The 20,269-nt window shown below is 44.4% G+C and overlaps 1 protein-coding gene across 1 annotated transcript in view; it reads right to left on the bottom strand.

Moving 5' to 3' along the window:
* Nucleotides 1–20,269, bottom strand: part of LOC124041394 (pyruvate dehydrogenase protein X component, mitochondrial-like) — a 50,026-nt gene continuing 29,757 nt past the window's right edge. The window contains exons 6-9 of the mRNA XM_046358959.1: nucleotides 16,856–17,011; nucleotides 11,290–11,354; nucleotides 9,878–10,079; nucleotides 1–18 (exon numbers count right to left, since the gene is read on the bottom strand). Of these exons, the coding sequence (XP_046214915.1) occupies nucleotides 1–18; nucleotides 9,878–10,079; nucleotides 11,290–11,354; nucleotides 16,856–17,011 (441 nt within the window). The remainder of the gene's footprint in view (nucleotides 19–9,877; nucleotides 10,080–11,289; nucleotides 11,355–16,855; nucleotides 17,012–20,269) is intronic.

The following is a 20,269-nucleotide window of genomic DNA, read 5'->3' as shown; positions in this document are numbered from 1 at the left end:
CTAGGAGTTCTCTTCAACCTGAGACAGGGGACGAGGAGCACCCAAGAGTTCACCCTGGAATTTCGGACCCTGGCCGCAGGAGAGGAATGGAACAACAGGGCCCTTATCGACCACTACCACTGCAGCCTGCGCGAGCATGTCCGTCGGGAGTTGGCCTGCAGGGATACCACCCTCACCTTCGACCAACTGGTGGACCTGCATTCCCAGTATAAGGCCGATTCCGGCACAGCTGGGAATTTTATTGTCAGAGCATTCGCCCATAGGTTAGGGAACTCTATTGTTCCAGTGGTTAGGCCTTTCCCAGTTCACGCTCTGGACAGTCGACCATTAGGGTCCGGGTTGATTAGCGAGGCTACCATTCCACTGGGCATGGTGATGCAGGGGGGTCAAGAGTAGAGAATCAGTCTCTTCCTCATTGACTCTCGCGTTTTCGGTGGTACTAGGCCTTCCCTGGTTAGCTCGTCATGAGGGCTCTCACGGGGTGGTCGCGAGAGTGCTCAGGGAGGTGTTTAGGTGTTTCCGTTGGTGCTACTAAGGTAGAGAGTCCAGACCAGGTCTCCACCGGACACATTCCCCCTGAATATGATGATTTGGCTCTCGCCTTCTCCAAAAAGGTGACTCAATTACCACCCCATCGACTGGAGGATTGTGCGATAAATCTACTGGTAGACTCTGCACTTCCCAGGAGCCACGTGTATCCGCTGTCACAGGTGGAGACGGCGGCTATGGAAACATATGTCTCCGAATCCCTGCCTCAGTGGTACATTCGGTCCTCCACTTCACCCGCCTCCTTAAGTTTCTTATTTGTGAAGAAGAAGGAGGGAGGTCTGTGCCCGTCTATTGACTAACGAGGCCTAAATCAGATGACGGTGAGGTACAGTTACCCGCTACCTCTTATCACCACTGCGATTGAGTCAATGCAAGGGGCGTGCTTCTTCACCAAACTAGATATCAGGAGTGCTTACAACCTGGTGCGTATCCGGGAGGGAGACGAGTGGAAGATGGCGTTCAGTACGATCTCGGGGCATTATGAGTATTACCTCGTCACGCCGTACAGATTGATGAATGCTCTTGAGGTCGACCGATTATGATTTTTCAACGCCGATACCGATACCGATTATTGGATGACCCCCCCAAAAAAACGGATACCGATTAATCGGATGATTTTTTAAATGTATTTGTCATAATGACAATTACAACAATACTGAATGAACACTTATTTTAACTCAATATAATACATCAATAAAATCAATTTAGCCTCAAATAAATAATGAAACATGTTCAATTAAATTTTTTATTTTTTATTTTACCTTTATTTAACCAGGCAAGTCAGTTAAGAACACATTCTTATTTTCAATGACGTCCTGGGAACAGTGGGTTAACTGCCTGTTCAGGGGCAGAATGACAGATTTGTACCTTGTCAGCTTGGGGGTTTGGACTTGCAACCTTGCGGTTACTAGTCCAATGCTCTAACCACTAGGCTACGCTGCCGCCCCAGTTTAAATAATGCAAAAACAAAGTGTTGGAGTGTAACGGCAGATTTCCTCTTCTTCGTGTGAAGGGGTGTAGCAAGGACCAAAACGGACCAAAACGCAGTGTGGTAAGTGTCCATGTTTTAATAGTATAAACTAAACATGACAGAATACAAAATAACAAAGTGACTATAAACGAAACAATCCCGTGTGGTACAAACACTGACACAGGAAACAAACACCCACAAACCAACAGTGAAACCCAGGCTACCTAAGTATGATTCTCAATCAGAGACAACTAACGACACCTGCCTCTGATTGAGAACCATACTAGGCCGAAACAGAAACCAAACATAGAAACACAAAACATAGACTGCCCACCCCAACTCACGCCCTGACCATACAAAATAAAGACAAAACAAAGGAAATAAATGTCAGAACGTGACATGGAGAAGAAAGTAAAAGTGCAATATGTGCCATGTAAGAAAGCTAACGTTAACTTCCTTGCTCAGAACATGAGAACAAACATATGAAAGCTGGTGGTTCTTTTTAACATGAGTCTTCAATATTCTCAGGTAAGAAGTATTAGGTTGTAGTTATTATAGGAATTATAGGACTATTTATCTCTATACAATTTGTATTTCATATACCTTTGACTATTGGATGTTCTTATAGGCACTTTAGTATTGCCAGTGTAACAGTATAGCTTTCGTCCCTGTCCTCGCTCCTACCTGGGCTCAAACCAGGAACACATCGACAACAGCCACCCTCGAAGCAGCGTTACCCATGCAGAGCAAGGGGAACAACAACTCCAAGTCTCAGAGCGAGTAACATTTGAAACGCTATTAGCACCCACCCCGCTAACTAGCTAGCCATTTCACATCGGTTACACCAGCCTAATCTCGGGAGTTGATAGGCTTGAAGTCATAAACAGCGCAATGCTTGAAGCATTGCGAAGAGCTGCTGGAAGGACGCACTAAAGTGCTGTTTGAATGAATGCTTACGAGCCTGCTGGAGCCTAGCATCGCTCAGTCAGACTGCTCTATCAAATATCAAATCATAAACTTAATTATAATATAATAACACACAGAAATATGAGCCTTTGGTCATTAATATGGTCGAATCCAGAAACTATCATTTCGAAAACAAAACATTTATTATTTCAGTGAAATACGGAACCGTTCCATATTTTATCTAACGGGTGAAAACCCTAAGTCTAAATATTGCTGTTACATTACATAACCTTCAATGTTATGTCATAAAATTCAGGCAAATTAGTTCGCAATAAGCCAGGTGGCCCAAACTGTTGCATATACCCTGACTCTGCATGCAAAGAACGCAAGAGAAGTGACACAATTTCACCTGGTTAATATTGCCTGCTAACCTGGATTTCTTTTAGCTAAATATGCAGGTTTAAAAATACATACTTCTGTGTGTAGATTTTAAGAAAGGCATTCATGTTTATGGTTAGGTACACATTGGAGCAATGACAGTCCTTTTTTGCAATGACAGTCCTTATGCAACGCAGGACACGCTAGATGAACTAGTAATATCATCAATGTGTAGTTAACTAGTGATGATGATTGATTGATTGATTGTTTTTTTATAAGATAAGTTTAATGCTAGCTAGCAACTTACCTTGGCTTACTGCATTCGCGTAACAGGCAGGCTACTCGTGAGGCAGGTGGTTAGAGCGTTGGACTAGTAACCGAAAGGTTGCAAGATTGAATCCCCGATCTGACAAGATAAAAATCTGTCATTCTGCCCCTGGACAAGGCAGTTAATACACTGTTTCTTGGCCGTCATTGAAAATATTAACTGACTTGCCTAGTTAAATAACGATTAAAGAAAGGTGTAAAAAAATAAATAATAATAATAATAATAAATCGGCCAAATCGGTGTCCAAAATACAGATTTCCGATTGTTATGAACACTTGAAACCGGGCATAATTAATCAGCCATTCCGACCTCGAGAATGCTCCATCAGTTTTCCAAGTCTTTGTAGACGAGAGTTTCAGGGACCTGCGTGGGCAGGGTGTAGTGGTGTATATTGATGACATTCGGATATTTCTCGGCTACACGAGCCGAGCATGTGTCCCTGGTGCACAGGGTGCTTGGTCGACAGTTGCAGCATGACCTGTACGTCAAAGCTCAGAAATGTCTTCTTCCAGCAGTCCGTCTCCTTCCTAGGGTATCGTATTTCCACCTCTGGGGTGGAGTTGGAGAGTGACCTCACTTCAGCTATGCATAATTGGCCGACTCCCACCACGGTAAAGCAGGTGCAGCGGTTTCTAGGATTTTCCAATTAATACAGGGTTTTGGTCAGGTAGCGGCTTCCATTACCTCACTGCTGAAGGGGGGACCGATACGTTTGCAGTGGTCAGCTGAGGCGGACAGGGCTTTTGGTCACCTGAGGGCTCTGTTTACCTCGGCTCCCGTGCTGCCCCATCCGGATCCCTCCTTGGTGTGCATAGTGAAGGTGGACTCTTCCGAGGCTGGGATAGGAGCCGTCTCTCTCGAATCAAATGTATTTATATAGCCCTTCGTACATCAGCTGATATCTCAAAGTGCTGTACAGAAACCCAGCCTAAAACCCCAAACAGCAAGCAATGCAGGTGTAGAAGCATGGTGGCTAGGAAAAACTCCCTAGAAAGGCCAAAACCAAGGAAGAAACCTAGAGAGGAACCAGGCTATGAGGGGTGGCCAGTCCTCTTCTGGCTGTGCCAGGTGGAGATTATAACAGAACATGGCCAAGATGTTCAAATGTTCATAAATGACCAGCATGGTCAAATAATAATAATCACTGTACTTGTCGAGGGTGCAGCAAGTCAGCACCTCAGGAGTAAATGTCAGGTGGCTTTTCATAGCCGATCATTAAGAGTATCTCTACCACTGCTGCTGTCTCTAGAGAGTTGAAAACAGCAGGTTTGGGACAGGTAGCACGTCCGGTAAACAGGTCAGGATTCCATAGCCGCAGGCAGAACAGTTGAAACTGGAGTAGCAGCACGGCCAGGTGGACTGGGGACAGCAAGGAGTCATCATACCAGGTAGTCCTGAGGCATGGTCCTAGGGCTCAAAGAGAGAGAAAGAGAGAAAGAGAGAATTAGAGAGAGCATACTTAAATTCACACAGGACACCGGATAAGACAGGAGAAGTACTCCAGATATAACAAACTGACCCTAGCTCCATGACACAAAACTACTGCAGCATAAATATTGGGGGCTGAGACAGGAGGGGTCAGGAGACACTGTGGACCCATCCAATGATACCCCCGGACAGGGCCAAATAGGAAGGATATAACCCCACCCACTTTGTCAAAGCACAGCCCCCACACCACTAGAGGGATATCTTCAACCACCAATTTACTATCCTGAGACGAGGCGGAGTATAGCCCACAACGATCTCTACCACGGCACAATCCAAGGTGGGGCGCCAACCCAGACAGGAAGATCACATCAGTGACTCAACCTACTCAAGTGACGCACCCCTCCTAGGGACGGCATGAAAGAGCACCAGTAAGCCAGTGACTCAGTCCCTGTAATAGGGTTAGAGGTAGATAATCCCAGTGGAAAGAGGGGAACCGGCCAGGCAGAGACAGCAAGGGCTGTTCGTTGCTCTAGAGCCTTTCCGTTCACCTTCACACTCCTGGGCCAGACTACACTCAATCATATGACCCACTGAAGAGATGAGTCTTCAGTAAAGACTTAAAGGTTGAGACCGAGTCTACGTTTCTCACATGGGTAGGCAGACCATTCAATAAAAATGGAGCTCTATAGTTGAAAGTCCTGCCTCCAGCTGTTTGCTTATAAATTCTAGGGACAATTAGGAGGCCTGCGTCTTGTGACCGTAGCGTACGTGTAGGTATGTACGGCAGGACCAAATCAGAGAGATAGGTAGGAACAAGCACATGTAATGCTTTGTAGGTTAGCAGTAAAACCTTGAAATCAGCCCATGCCTTGACAGGAAGCCAGTGTAGGGAGGCTAGCACTGGAGTAATATGATCAAATTTTTTGGTTCGAGTCAGGATTCTAGCAGCCGTATTTAGCACTAACTGAAGTTTATTTAGTGCTTTATCCGGGTAGCCAAGAAAGTAGAGCATTGCAGTAGTCTAACCTAGAAGTAACAAAAGCATGGATTCATTTTTCTGCATCATTTTTGGACAGAAAGTTTCTGATTTTTGCAATGTTACGTAGATGGAAAAAAGCTGTCCTTGAAACAGTCTTGATATGTTCGTCAAAAGAGAGATCAGGGTCCCGAGTAACGCCGAGGTCCTTCACAGTTTTATTTGAGACAACCGTACAACCATTAAGATTAATAGTCAAATTCAACAGAGGATCTCTTTGTTTCTTGAGACCTAGAACAAGCATCTCTGTTTTGTCCGAGTTTAAAAATAGAAAGTTTGCAGCCATCCACTTCATTATGTCTGAAACACAGGCAGTACCTCGTGGAGTGGGAGGGGTATGGAGGAGAGATGCTGGGTTCCGGTGGAGTGTTGGACCCTTCAAAGCTGTGGGAGTTCCATCTTCTCCATCCGGACTGCCCTGCACCTCGCCCTCCGGGTCGTCCCAGAGGCTAGTGTCGGTGCGCTGCTGGAGCTGCGTGTCAAGGGGGGCACTGTCTCGACTTTCGCCGAAGTTGGTTCCTCTCCTTGTTCGGGGGACGTTCGGCGATTGACGTCACCGGCTTTCTAACCATTGCTGATCCATCTTTAATTTTTCCATTTATCTTGTCTTGTTTTCCTACACACCTGGTTTAAATTCCCTCAGTATTAGACATATACAACCCTCTGTTTCCCCCCATGTCTGTGTGTGGAATTGTTTGTTGTTTCAAGTATGTGCACGATAGACTGGTTTGCGCTGGGTTGCCCTTACAGCCAGTTATGCATACCTAACACACACGCCCTCAAGTTGGATCAGAAGGACATCTGGTCTCTATTATAATTGACAAGCCATCACACCATGCAAGGATTTTCCCTCTTCTGTCTCCATGGCAACTGCCCATGGTACTACTGATGTCACGTGATTCACCCTGCTGTGTGTCCGTGAGTGTGCCCTCCAGCCATACACCCCAGTAACTATAACATGCTGGCCACCCTCATTTCATCAAAACCATGTCCTTCTAAAACAGCCAATTGGATGTGTTCCTCTGCAGCAAGCGGTCCCCGGCTCCAGACGTTCTGGGTAATGAGATTGGGCTGAATGACAGAGACTTGCAGCCTCCACTTAAGGAAGGAAATGTCACTCCGTGGTAGGATGCTGCAAAATGTCAGAATCTGTCCTGCCAGGGGGGTTTAAGGGGATGAAATTCCAATTGGCATTCTGGAACGCTTTCTGACTCCCAGATAAAAGACAGTCCCGCTGTTTGTCAATAGACCAGCAAGGTTGTGATTTGTGTACCATTGCTACATGAGTTGCTATTGGCTGTGTGAGTGTATCAACGATAGCAATGCTTCCACCTGTCTAGTGCCAAGGTTTTGTGGTCTTAGCGTTCTCTGTCTGGCATCCCAACTAGAGTCGTGAAAGGATGTGTACACCCCTCTCCGGAGCAAAGACCACCCCCTTTCTCCCTCCTTTCATCCCTCTCCTCCCTCCCCATGAATCCCCCTAGCATGTGAGAGCCTGTCTTTGATGGACCTCTCCACATCCGCTCCCTTTCTCCTGTGGTTCTGTTGAGTCAGGCCTTTGGCCAGATCTAATCTATGGGCCGATGGTTCTCAGAGGGGAATCAAACCTATCGTATCTGCCTGCAGCAGCTGCTACCTCCCCTGTATCCATATATACACACTATATACTAGGCAGTACAATGAAGAGAAAATGAAACCATTACAATGGACTGGATTACATTTTTAATAAAACGAGATTGGCAGAGATGAGGAAGGAGATTATCTTGTCTGGTGCAGATATACAGTAGGAGGATGTAGGGTTAACATATGGCTTCCTGTGTATAAAGCAAAGCTATATCACATAAAATGACTTACACATATGCTGTATACATAAAAGATCCTATGGTATGGCAATATGAGAAATAATAGCGAACCCCACTGAATATTCAGATGGCTTTTCAGGGTTGTGTGTGAGTTGGGGACAGTGGGAACAGAATAGGTGGCACTACGTAATAACAAACACAATGTGTATTTTCCTCCTATTGTAGCTAGTCGGTTATAACATGGGTGTTTGTCACTCTCTCTCTTTTCACACCTGCCATCGCCGTTGTAACTAGGAGACAGTGGCTGGGTGTGCATGGAAATAGACTCTTCTAGTGTGTCCAATGACACTATCAATATCCAACACATTTTCTGAACCCTAATAGAGCTCTTTGTGACCCTAACAGAGCTCACCTTTGTTACATCAGAGGTGCTCTATGTAATTCTGATTGGAGATCATAGGCATTCCCTGATTCGTCTCAGGCCCACGTGAGACATTACATGCCCTGGGGGATGGCACCGGGACCTGTTCAGTACACAGAACGTAACAAATGCATTGAAATAGGAGGTCATAGGTGGACTTGTCCAATGAGAACCCTCATTTCCTTAGAGACCCTACTCCCCAACATTTCTTTACATGCTACCTATCCCACAACACACTACATACCTACAGAAGAACATGTATTTTTTGTAGGATTACAGTGCCCCACCAGTACTGACACACATAAATAGCTTTTCTAAACATACACTACATGACCAAAATCATGGGCATTAATATGGAGTTGGTCCCCCCTTTGCTGTTATAACAGCCTCCACTCTTCTGGGAAGACTTTCCACCAAATGTCGGAAACATTGCTGATGGGACTTGCTTCCATTCAGCCACAAGAGCATTCGTGAGGTCAGGCACTGATGTTGGGAGATTTGGCATGGCTCGCAGTAGGCTTTCCAATTCATCCCAAAGGTGTTCGGTGGGGTTGAGGTCAGGGCTCTCTGCAGGCCAGTCAAGTTCTTCCACACCGATCTCGACAAACCACTTCTGTATGGACCTCGCTTTGTACACAGGGACATGGTCAAACTGAAACACGGCCTTCCCCAAACTGTTGCCACAAAGTTGGAAGCCCAGAATCGTTTCATTCATTGTATGCTGTAACATTAAGATTTCCCTTCACTGGAACTAAGGGGCCTAGCCCGAAACATGAAAAACAGCTCCAGACCATTATTCCTCCTCCACCAAACCGTCGGACTGCCAGATGGTGAAGCATGATTCATCACTCCAGAGAACGCGTTTCCACTGCTCCAGAGTCCAATGGAGGCGAGCTTTACACCATTCCAGCCGACGCTTGGCATTGCGCATGGAGATCTTAGGCTTGTGTGCGGCTGCTCGGCCATGGAAACACATTTCATGAATCTCCCGACGAACAGTTCTTGTGCTGACTTTGCTTCCGGTCGCAGTTTGGAACTCGGTGGTGAGTGTTGAAACCAAGGACAAACGTGCTACATGCTTCAGAACTCGCGGTCCCGTTCTGTGCATTTGTGTGGCCTACAACTTCTCGGCTGAGCCGTGGTTGCTCCTAGACGTTTCTACTTCAGAATAACAGCACTTTCAGTTGACTGTGGCAACTCTAGCAGGGCAGACACCTGATAAACTGACTTGTTGGAAAGGTGGCATCATATGATGGTGTCACATGGAATGTCAATGAGCTGTTTAGTAAGGCCATTCTACTTCTTTGTCCATGTGTATTTTTGACATCTGTTTTCTTGGGGTGGTTATAATACAGTATTTTAAATACAGTAAATTAGAATATATCATATAGCCAATTTGTGAGATTTCAGTGGATTTTGTTTCTCCTCGTAACCCTTCAGGAGACCTAACAGAACCTACAATCCCAACAAAGTCTTTAGTCAGAATGTTGAGGGAAATTTCTAATTGCCACTCACTTTGTCAGGAAAAATGTATTCACACAGGAGAAATGCAGTGCAGTCCATGGCCGATAATACATGGGAGTACAAAAACATAACAGTCTATACATCAGCATTGGTTTGCATTGTCCAGGTGAATGGATAAGAACTCATTGATACATGGGTCGTAGCATTGGCACCTCCATCAAAAAGCCTTATTGATGATCATGACATAGCAGAGGTCATAAAAAGTCATATCTGCTGTATCTACGGGGCGGCAGGTAGCCTGGTGGTTAAAGCGTTGGACTATGTAACCGAAGGTTTGCAAGATCAAGTCCCCGAGCTGACAAGGTACAAATCTGTCATTCTGCCCCTGAACAAGGCAGTTAACCCACTGTTCCTAGGCCGTCATTGAAAATAAGAATTTGTTCTTAACTGATTTGCCTAGTTAAATAAAGGTGAAATAAAACATATATGCACAACTAGCCATGGCTAGTAATTATGTTAATTTAGTTCAAATAAGACAGCTGCTCCTTTGCAGAACACACTATAAGTATAACGGTGGAAGTGTTCCCTCTCTCACACAAAACTTGTCCAGGAAGCGTGATGCCAGCTTGTCGTCCACGAGGCACCCGTCACTAGACAGGGTGACGGTGGTCAGGGCACTGGTCTCCTCGGTCAGACGGTGCACAGCCTTGGAGGTGCCCAGGGACCGGATACACACCTGCGGAGGGTTGATCACCGCAGTGAACCCACTGATGCCAAACATGCCCAGGTTAGAAATACTGTCAGGGAGAGACAGGAAGGGAAGGAGAAAGATTTTTCCATTTGTACCAATAAAGCTCATTTTAATTTGTGAGAGGAATTGGGAGGAATTAGTAGGGGGAGGAGAGAGAGAGAGAATGAAGGAGGAAGAGAGAAAAAAAAGACGAAGGAGGGTGGTGAGAGACGAAGGGAGGGGAATGATAGAGAGAGGAGAAATTGGGCATTGCATCATTATTCTGGCTTTGCCAGGGAAAACATGCAGACAATTAACCGAGGGGAGATTACAGTCAGACATAATGGGGCCTTATTGCTACCTATTCCCTGTTACTAATTCAGTGAAGACAGCATGCACTCAAAACACAAAGAGGCTGTGTGTGAGGTGAATTAAGGAGAATACAAAAGAGGATACCAGGAGACATTTCCTCAATAGACACATAAAGACATTGTGCCACTTCCAACAGCTTGAGGTGAACTCACAGAGAGAGAGAGACCATCCTATCTCTGTGTTTAGTGAGCAATAACATCCACAGTCAATTTCCTGTGAGGGTTAATAACATAACCAGGCCTGGGGGATGGAGGGATGGATAAAGGGAGGGAAGAAGCATGCATACATCTTCAAGAAGAGATAGAAAGAGCTTGCATCCTTTATAGAAATGAATTATCCTCCTCTCTGACACAGAAACCCCATTTATGTCTAAATTACCCAATTAATTCAAATGAGTTAAAACAGCCCGCCCTCCCCTGGAATGGATGGCCAAATAATTGATGGCTCTTGTCGTCTGGCCACATATTATCTTCATGCCTGCATGTGATAATGTATAATCTGTATATTATATGGACTAACTGTGATGGTTGTAACTCTAATAGCAGGACATTACTGATTGCTTCCCCACCAGTAGCCTACTGACCTATTCAAGAAACGATTAGCTTAGTGCCGGGTACAAACGCTGCAGATTGTCAGCGGTGATCCAGATACAGTTATTGAACACCTTTCTCCCACACCGTAGACCTGTATGTCTGCATATTCAAACGTTTGACTATGTTGAAGTGCTAAGTAAGAACCTGAGTCAAACACCACCAGTTCACCGTCTAACAAGCCAAGAGAGAAATCCCACAGCCAAGTCTACACTGCATTTGTTCAACGCATATCTATCTAAATAATATTCCAGGTGTAAAGGACTGAGGGTTCGTATTATCTGGCTCCCAGATAATAAGGTGTGTTGTGTTTACCTGTATGAGCCTCCCTGGTACTCATGAGGAAGCAGCTTCCCATCCCAAGCATTTTGGGCCAGTGCCTAGAGAAAACAGATCAGCAGTCAGTCATCTACTGTAGTCAGAGGCAGGGATCCACTGTGAGCCATAGGCTAATCAATGATCTACTGTCTAGAGGTGGTGAGGGTTCAACCAGATCCATCAATCACGCTTCTAGCCGTCTCAGTGATACAGTATGGACCTCATGGTTCAACGATAATGTTGAAATAATGTCATGCTGATAACTTCCCTTCAGCTTGTCATAGTCAACACTCCAAGGCAGCCCTCACTCAGAGTTCAGACTGCATACTCCAAATGCTTCACACAAGAGCTTCTTATTTAAGCATTACTTAAATAAATCCAGGCATCAACACACACAGAGCTAGAGCAGAGTGCAGTTCAATCCCACTGTGTTGAACCTGTTAGGTTCTAAATAAATAAAGTAAAACAACTCAGATGCTTAATCAAGCTCAAACTGAGTTTATTCACCCACTGGGTCATACAGTTGCATAAGAAAAAAACATATTTCCACCAGTGGTAGTGTAAATACTCCAATTTGGGTGGAGTCTCCTCCTTCTCTCTAAACATCGCATCTTTATTGCTAGGAAGTAAGTTAAGTGATACGAGCAGTAAACTGTTCCTAACCTGACCTAACCTCGACCCCCTTCCTCTCTACACCACATCTCTCCACCCTTATCCGTTCCTGCCACATGTGATTGGCCTTCCTTTACTCAATACACTCCAAACTTAATTGCCTCCACCATATACATTCCTCCTACAGATAACCATTCACTTCTGATGTAGACCCTAGACTATAGCACTCAATATTTCAATAGGGCAGTTGATAATTAACAATATTCCAAGTTTAATCAGCACTCATCAAACCCCATCGAAGGCAACACTTACATTTACACAATGAAAACCAAATTGGCTGAGCAGGAAGAAACAGTGCAGGCAATTGCTTTTAAAGAAAAATCATTGAAAGTTAGTCTTTAGGAGGGTTCCAAGCAGGCCATATGGGGTGGAATGGGACTGCACTAGAATAATGACACATTTTTATACAAAATTGACCACTTTGTCTGAATGCATGTAGACCTACTGCATCATCAATGTTTAACCCCTCTGATTCCAATTCCATGGTCTTCTACATCAGGCCCTACCCTATTCCACCATTGTAGGATATATATTTTCCTCTTGCATACAGTGGTGTGTCAGTCCAAGTTGCTGCTTCGCCAAAGTGATCTTGTGTGTACTCTCTGTATTGATCTGAGTGGGCTTTCTCCGTCTGTGGCTTGGCAAGCTGGAGTAAGGGAGTTGACATGACTCAGTGAGCAGAGAGAAGACGAGTTCTCTAATGTAATGGTGCTTAAGAAACAATTAAACACCCCCCTGTCTTCCATCACTCAAAATTCAACATGAATCAATATGCTACTAGAGCACAAATCAATACGCTACATAAAGAGCTTGGAGGCTGCACTGTTGCACTTTATATAGGTGTGTGTGTGTGTATTTTCTGGATTATTGAGTCTCATCCCAGTGCAGGTGAGGTGGAAAACCATCCATATGTTCCTCTCATTCACACATTACTAGTGCGCGGTTCACTCACACCCGCCTTTAATTGCTAATAATGCATTCGCAACCGCCAACTATAGGTGATAAAGTGAAAATCTGAGGCCTGTACCTGGCCCTAACTCGCTAATATAGATATATGCTCTGTACACTACAATCAGAGACGGCAGAAACATTTTCTGACAGGGGGTGGCAGGAATTTATTTGACAGGGGGTGGCAGGAATTTATTTGACAGGGGGTGGCAGGAATTTATTTGACAGGGGGTGGCAGGAATTTATTTGACAGGGGGTGGCAGGAATTTATTTGACAGGGGGTGGCAGGAATTTATTTGACAGGGGGTGGCAGGAATTTATTTGATGGGGGGTGGCAGGAATTTATTTGCCGATTTAGATATGTTTCTGTTTATACTTTCCAACATTTTGGTTATTTGTTAGTCAACTTGTCTATAATTAGATATTGTACATGTAGCTTCCCTCCTGTTATTACATGTTGCCCTAAAAGACTAAATAAACCCCGTCTCACCAGAATGTCATAAATCAATAGAAAACATGCTTCCATCTAGTTGACCGGTAAAGTCCTCTGCCATATCAGCTTCTTTTGCAGACCAAAGACGTTTACGAACCAGGGAGAAAAAAACTGGAAAGATTCTCTGTGCAAAATTTCTAATGACATCAGTTTGACCGGTTGTAAGGACATAGAAAGCTGTGAAAATGTCCCAACATGTATCGGATCAGATTTGAAATCGGCTTGGATCCATATTTTATGTGGTTAAAATACTCTCAGTGTTTATGAATCTAACTGTGCATTCGCATTCTCTCAAAATGCTGAAAGAAAGAAATCATATTTCTTCACTCCTGTCAAAATGTAGCCTACATTTGGTGTGTCCTTTTGCTGCAAAATATGCTTAATTCTGCATGAGTTAATATTAAGGCTATGTGAAGGCTATGTGAGAGATTATAGACCTACAGTAAGTGTCCAGATTTAAGTTTCTATTTACCCATCTGAACAGTATTGGCGACTCTACAGTTCCTTTATGTGCCACAGGCCTATTTGAAGTCCTGATCTTGTGTCAAATTTTATTGCGCTTCACAATCATCACACATACACTGCTGTCATCCCCTTATAGCACATCACCAAATCTTTCCCAAACATTACTTTTCTTGCCCTCCCTTTTCATTATTTTCAACTCTACATTTTGCAGTTTTTACTCTTGCTGAATAATTTTTGCCTCCATGGATCAAAATTAATGAACTTTTTCTACCCAGTCCCAAAATAATTTGGCAATTGGCGTGTAGGCTATTTTGTGCGCTTATAGTTAGGCCCTGAAGCTTAATTATGCGTATGCACTAATACCAGCCTAAAATAAGGAAATAAAAACCTCAATGTAGCACATAGATATAAATTGAACAACAAAGACACATTTATAGATCTTTTTAAGGTACTGTTTTTTATGTTTATTCAACCCGCCACCCACCCGGCCTTTATCTACACAATATTTAATGATCTGCCCCACCCTGTGGATATAACCGTTGGGACACAGAGGCTACACAAGTATACACAAACACAAACAGTACACACACTTTGAAGCATGTCATACAACTCTATGTAAGATACTCTCTTAATATTCTCTTTTCTATGGGCCAACATGACAACCCTGGACCAAATATAGGAAATCATTTGCAGCAGATGTGCAATACTACATCTAACACGCATGCACGTCATGCTCATTCAAATGGACATTTACTTTAGAGATATTGCAGAGACACTGCTTTCATCTAAAAAAAACAGTATGTCAAAAGACCCAGAGACACATTAGAATACATGGGGAAACATTAGCGATAACAGCATCGAAAGGAAAAGCAATCATGTGTTTTGTGGGTTCAGGCATGGTAGCCACTGAGCGCTCTGTGCCCCGTCCAGACCACATGTTGTATTCAATTAGCTGCTGATAAGGGGTTTACATTCTGCCCTAACTCAAACCAGGCTTCTGACTCTGGGTGGGAACACACAGACAGGAGACCACTGTGCGTGCGTGTGTGTGTGTGTGGCACTGCAAGTGTGTATGTGTTTTATGAATGTGTTGTGGCAGGCTACAGATCGGTAGCACACGTTGTCCTTTGCAGGGAAAACATTCGAATTACATTGTCACATTCTCTATTTCTTAAGCTGGCACACTGGTGTGTGTGTGTGTGTGTGTGTGTGTGTGTGTGTGTGTGTGTGTGTGTGTGTGTGTGTGTGTGTGTGTGTGTGTGTGTGTGTGTGTGTGTGTGTGTGTGTGTGTGTGTGTGTGTGTGTGTGTGTGTGTGTGTACCCAGCTGCTGAGGCATATGTACCTGCCCCCTATTTAACCCTCCATCGCTTTTAATGATCTAGCATTGTACATTTATGTATTCATAATCATGGTACGTTCACTTCATAGCTGGCTGCTGAGATGGAGAGAGCTACAGTGTCTATAGTGTCATATCATACAGACATACAGTGGGAGGAACAAGTATTTGAAACACTGCTGATTTTGCAGGTTTTCCTACTTACAAAGCATGTAGAGGTCTGTAATTTTTAACATAGGAATCTAAAAGAGACGGAATCTAAAACGAGAGGCGGAATCTAAAACAAAAATCCAGAAAATCACATTGCATGATTTTTAAGTAATTTATTAGCCTTTATTGCTATTCGATGTTCCAAACATATTGCTCACCATATGACTGCCGCAGAGGGATAAGCGAGTCATGAGAAAACAAGTTTTGATTAAACATGGATATTAAATTGCTGAAAACAAATTTGGCTCACTATTTAAAAAGAAGTAGGTGAGCTTTGGTGTAGGTACAGCTGACTAGCAGCCGTAAAAATAATATTGCGATATTGTCAAAAATAATATGCCATATGTAACTGTATCGATATCCCCTCCCCCATCACTAGTATGGTTATCTACTGTGTCAAAACAATTGACTAAGTTATTTTAGCAATCCACCATCATCACCAAAATCATTATGAGAAGCCCAATGGTGGCAGATTTAAGAGCTGCAAAAAATGATGCAGATAATGGTCTGGTTTAACCCAGCAGTACAACAATCTCTGGTCCCTGTCCAGGAATGTAAACACCACCAACCCTGATAATGTGTTTACCTAGAGAGTGATTCATTCCCAGCCTGAGCTTTCCAAAGAAAGCACCTGAGGAATGCAGTTACACACTGAATCTGAAACCAGCCCTTCGCCCCGACCAACTCGATTGGAGGGACCTCCGTTGTCAAATGTTGCTGATAAAACTCTGAGGGTGACTTCAATACTGGCGAAGGGATCAAATAAACCAATCAACTTCGGGACACACTCGCGACTTGAATGATGTAATAATTCATGTTCCACATTTAAATTATAAAATTAGCAGGAAATTCAAATGGGAAAATTCCCACTGTCGTTTTACAAGATATAAACCTCAGTAATAGTTTGTTATTTGATTTCCAATGTTACTTGTGTCATTTCTCAAAATCTGACGAACAAATACAGGTGGAAAATGTTTTGTGTATAAAATTGTGCAAGCTAAAATATTATGCAGTGAATTATGGGATACCACTTCACTCTGAAGGCGGCAGCACAGCGGACTATGTCAAAGTGGCTATTGGAGGGTCTAATTAGCCCCTACACCCTCCATTATTTTCACAACCTCAGCTTTGGGACATGTGGATATTCTAGAGGCACGCGTGATTTAGCAAATGGAGGGTCAAGGGTGATTTGGGATTCAGCCACAGTCTCAAGGTAAGGGGCTGCTGGTGATATTACCGTTCTTCACTCATTTGATAGAACTTTAATTTGAGTGCTTTGTACCTGCCACTAAATAATTGTTAGTTAGTTCCATTTCAGATACTGTAACATTTCATGATTTTATTTCTCCAACATGCATGTATTTCTCCAACAGCACAGGGCCTGATTCTGAACTAATGAGCTCCACACTACCCAGGTATCAGTAGAGTTCCACCCTACCTTGGCGTTAGCGGAGATCTCCTGCACTCCCTTGTCAGGAGCGTTTGTGATGATGGGGGTAATGAGGCCCTTCTCAGTCGCCACAGCGATGGAGATGCTGATGGAGTCCAGCGCCTGGGGGGCCTCCCCCGTCCATGTCACGTTGACCACCGGCAGAGCCTAAAGGCCAAGGTCAGAGGTTAGGACAGATTCTGCTAGATGGGATTCAAGGAAGAGGAGAAGAGGACTGAGGGGAAGAGAGAGTGGAGGGATGGAAGAGGAAAAAGGACTAAATGACACTCCATCCATGGAGAGGACAGAGAATTTGGTATACCCTGTCCTATCCCCGCGATTGATAAGATAAGAGACTAGATATGATAATGTTTCCACAGAAGTAAGGGAGGGTCAGGGTGAAAGGTGAACGGCCCAGTTTTACAGTAGATTCAGTGGTCTGACCAAAGGCAGGACCACAGGGCCTAACAAAGTGGGTAGAGATGGTCTCATCTTCTTTTCACCTATGTCTCTGTTTCCATGGATACAGTCAGTCACACAAAGGAGCCACCTTCATACTCAAAATGCACATTATGAAAATCAAATCAAAGCTTATCCTAGCCAAGGCACCCAGCTAAATCCAACGGAGTTTGTTTGGTGATTACATTCCCAGTCTTCACACAGAGGGTAAGAGGAGAGAAGGAGAAAGAGGGGGAGGGAGAGAGTGTCATGTGTTATATTTCTCCTACATAAGGAACTACAGGGGAAAGGATGGAATAAGGCATTGAAATTTATCAAGGAGAGCCCCAGGTAAAACACAGAGAAAGGAAGATCTACATACATTTCCCTACTAAGACGAGACAAGGATGCACTTTTTCTTTCTCTCTCTATCCTCTCCATAAATAATTTAGAAAAGGAATTTAAAAAACCTGTCTGGTTAGAGATGAATACTCAGCCAATTTCCTCAGAATTCCCATCAAATGGCAGAAAGACAGGATAGAATTTATTGGGAATTGGTGTCTATTTATAGATCTGTCCACCAGCCAGACTATAGCAGGCTCTGTGCCTCAGCCTGCCACCAGTTAAAGTCAGTTGATAAATATACATGGGGGTGTTTGAACCAGGGATGGTTGTAGAGGAATGGCTTCAGGGGATCTGTAACGGTGACGTGATGTGGCTTTGTTGCTCAGGAAACTGAAGCTGAACAACACATTTACCTTCCAGGCTGTGAGGCAAAACTGTGATATTTGTGCAAAGGGTTGCATACTTTCTATGGGCACTGTAGATAGAGTGCATTTGTAAAGTACTTTTTCCACATTTTGTTACGTTACAGCCTTATTCTAAAATGATTAAATAAAACATTTTCCTCATCAATCTACACACATAATCAATCTACACACATAATGACAAAGAGAAAAAATGTTTTCTTATACATTTTAGTTCATTCTTTAAACATAAAAAACAGAAATACCTTATTTACATAAGTATTTAGACCCTTTGCTATGAGATTCGGAAATTAGCTCAGGTGCATCCTGTTTTCATTGATCCTCCTGTTTCTACAACTTGATTGAAGTCAACTTGTGGTAAATTCACTTGATTGGACATCATTTGGAAAGGCACAAACCTGTTAATATAAGGTCCCACAATTTATAGTGCATGTCAGAGCAAAAGCCAAGCCATGAGGTCGAATGAATTGTCCGTAGAGCTCTGAGACAGGATTGTGTCGAGGCCAAGATCTGGGGAAGAGTACAACAATATTTCTGCAGCATTGAAGGTCTGCACGAACCCAGTAGCCTCCCACCATCATTCTTATATGGAAGAAGTTTGGAACCACCAAGACTCTTGGTCACTAAGGCCCGCTGAGCATTCGGGGGAGAAGGGCCTTGGTCAGGGAGGGGACCAAGAACCCGATGGTCATTCTCACAGAGCTCCAGAGTTCCTCTGTGGAGATGGGAGAACCTTCCAGAAGGACAACCATCTAAGCTGCACTCCACCAATCAGGACTTTATGGTAGAAGGGCCAGACGGAAGCCAGTTCTCAGTAAAAGGCACATGATAGCCCGTTTGGAGTTTTCCAAAAGGCACCTAAAACTTTCAGACCATGAGAAACAAGATTCTCTGAAACCAAGATTGGACTCTTTGGCCTGAAAGCCAAGCATCACGTCTGGAGGAAACCTGGTACCATCCCAATGGTGAAGCATGGTGGTGGCAGCATCATGCTGTGGGGATTTTTTTCAGTGCCAGGGACTGGGAGACTAGTCAGGATCGAGGGAGGGGAAGACTCGAGGCTGTAATCCCAGCTAATTGTTCTTCAAAAAAGCACTGACTAAATGGTCTGAATACTTTGATATGCTGAACCAGAAACCATGGATTGATGGCAGCATTCGCGTGAAACTGAAAGCGCGAACAATTGCTTTTAATCAGGGCAAGGTGACCGGAAACATGACCAAATATAAACAGTGTAGCTATTCCCTCCGCAAGGTAATCAAACAAGCTAAGCGTCAGTATAGAGACAAAGTAGAATCGCAATTCAACGGCTCAGACACAAGAGGTATGTGGCAGGGTCTACAGTCAATCACGGATTACAAAAAGAAAACCAGCCCAGTCACGGACCAGGATGTCTTGCTCCCAGGCAGACTAAACAACTTTTTTGCCCGCTTTGAGGACATTACAGTGCCACTGACACGGCCTGCAACCAAAACATGCGGACTCTCCTTCACTGCAGCCGAGGTGAGTAAAACATTTAAACGTGTTAACCCTCGCAAGGCTGCAGGCCCAGATGGCATCCCCAGCCGCACCCTCAGAGCATGCGCAGACCAGCTGGCTGGTGTGTTTTCGGACATATTCAATCAATCCCTATCCCAGTCTGCTGTTCCCACATGCTTCAAGAGGGCTTCCATTGTTCCTGTTCCCAAGAAAGCTAAGGTAACTGAGCTAAACGACTACCGCCCCGTAGCACTCACTTCCGTCATCATGAAGTGCTTTGAGAGACTAGTCAAGGACCATATCACCTCCACCCTTCCTGACACCCTAGACCCACTCCAATTTGCTTACCGCCCAAATAGGTCCACAGTCGATGCAATCTCAACCAATCTCAAATCAGCCCTAACCCATCTGGACAAGAGGAATACCTATGTGAGAATGCTGTTCATCGACTACAGCTCGGCATTTAACACCATAGTACCCTCCAAGCTCGTCATCAAGCTCGAGACCCTGGGTCTCGACCCCGCCCTGTGCAACTGGGTACTGGACTTCCTGACGGGCCGCCCCCAGGTGGTGAGGGTAGGTAACAACATCTCCACTCCACTGATCCTCAACACTGGGGCCCCACAAGGGTGCGTTCTGAGCCCTCTCCTGTACTCCCTGTTCACCCACGACTGCGTGGCCACGCACACCTCCAACTCAATCATCAAGTTTGCGGACGACACAACAGTGGTAGGCTTGA

The sequence above is a fragment of the Oncorhynchus gorbuscha genome, linkage group LG01 (assembly GCF_021184085.1).
Source record: "Oncorhynchus gorbuscha isolate QuinsamMale2020 ecotype Even-year linkage group LG01, OgorEven_v1.0, whole genome shotgun sequence".
Lineage (NCBI taxonomy): Eukaryota > Metazoa > Chordata > Actinopteri > Salmoniformes > Salmonidae > Oncorhynchus > Oncorhynchus gorbuscha.
This window is presented reverse-complemented; position numbering and strand designations above follow the sequence as displayed.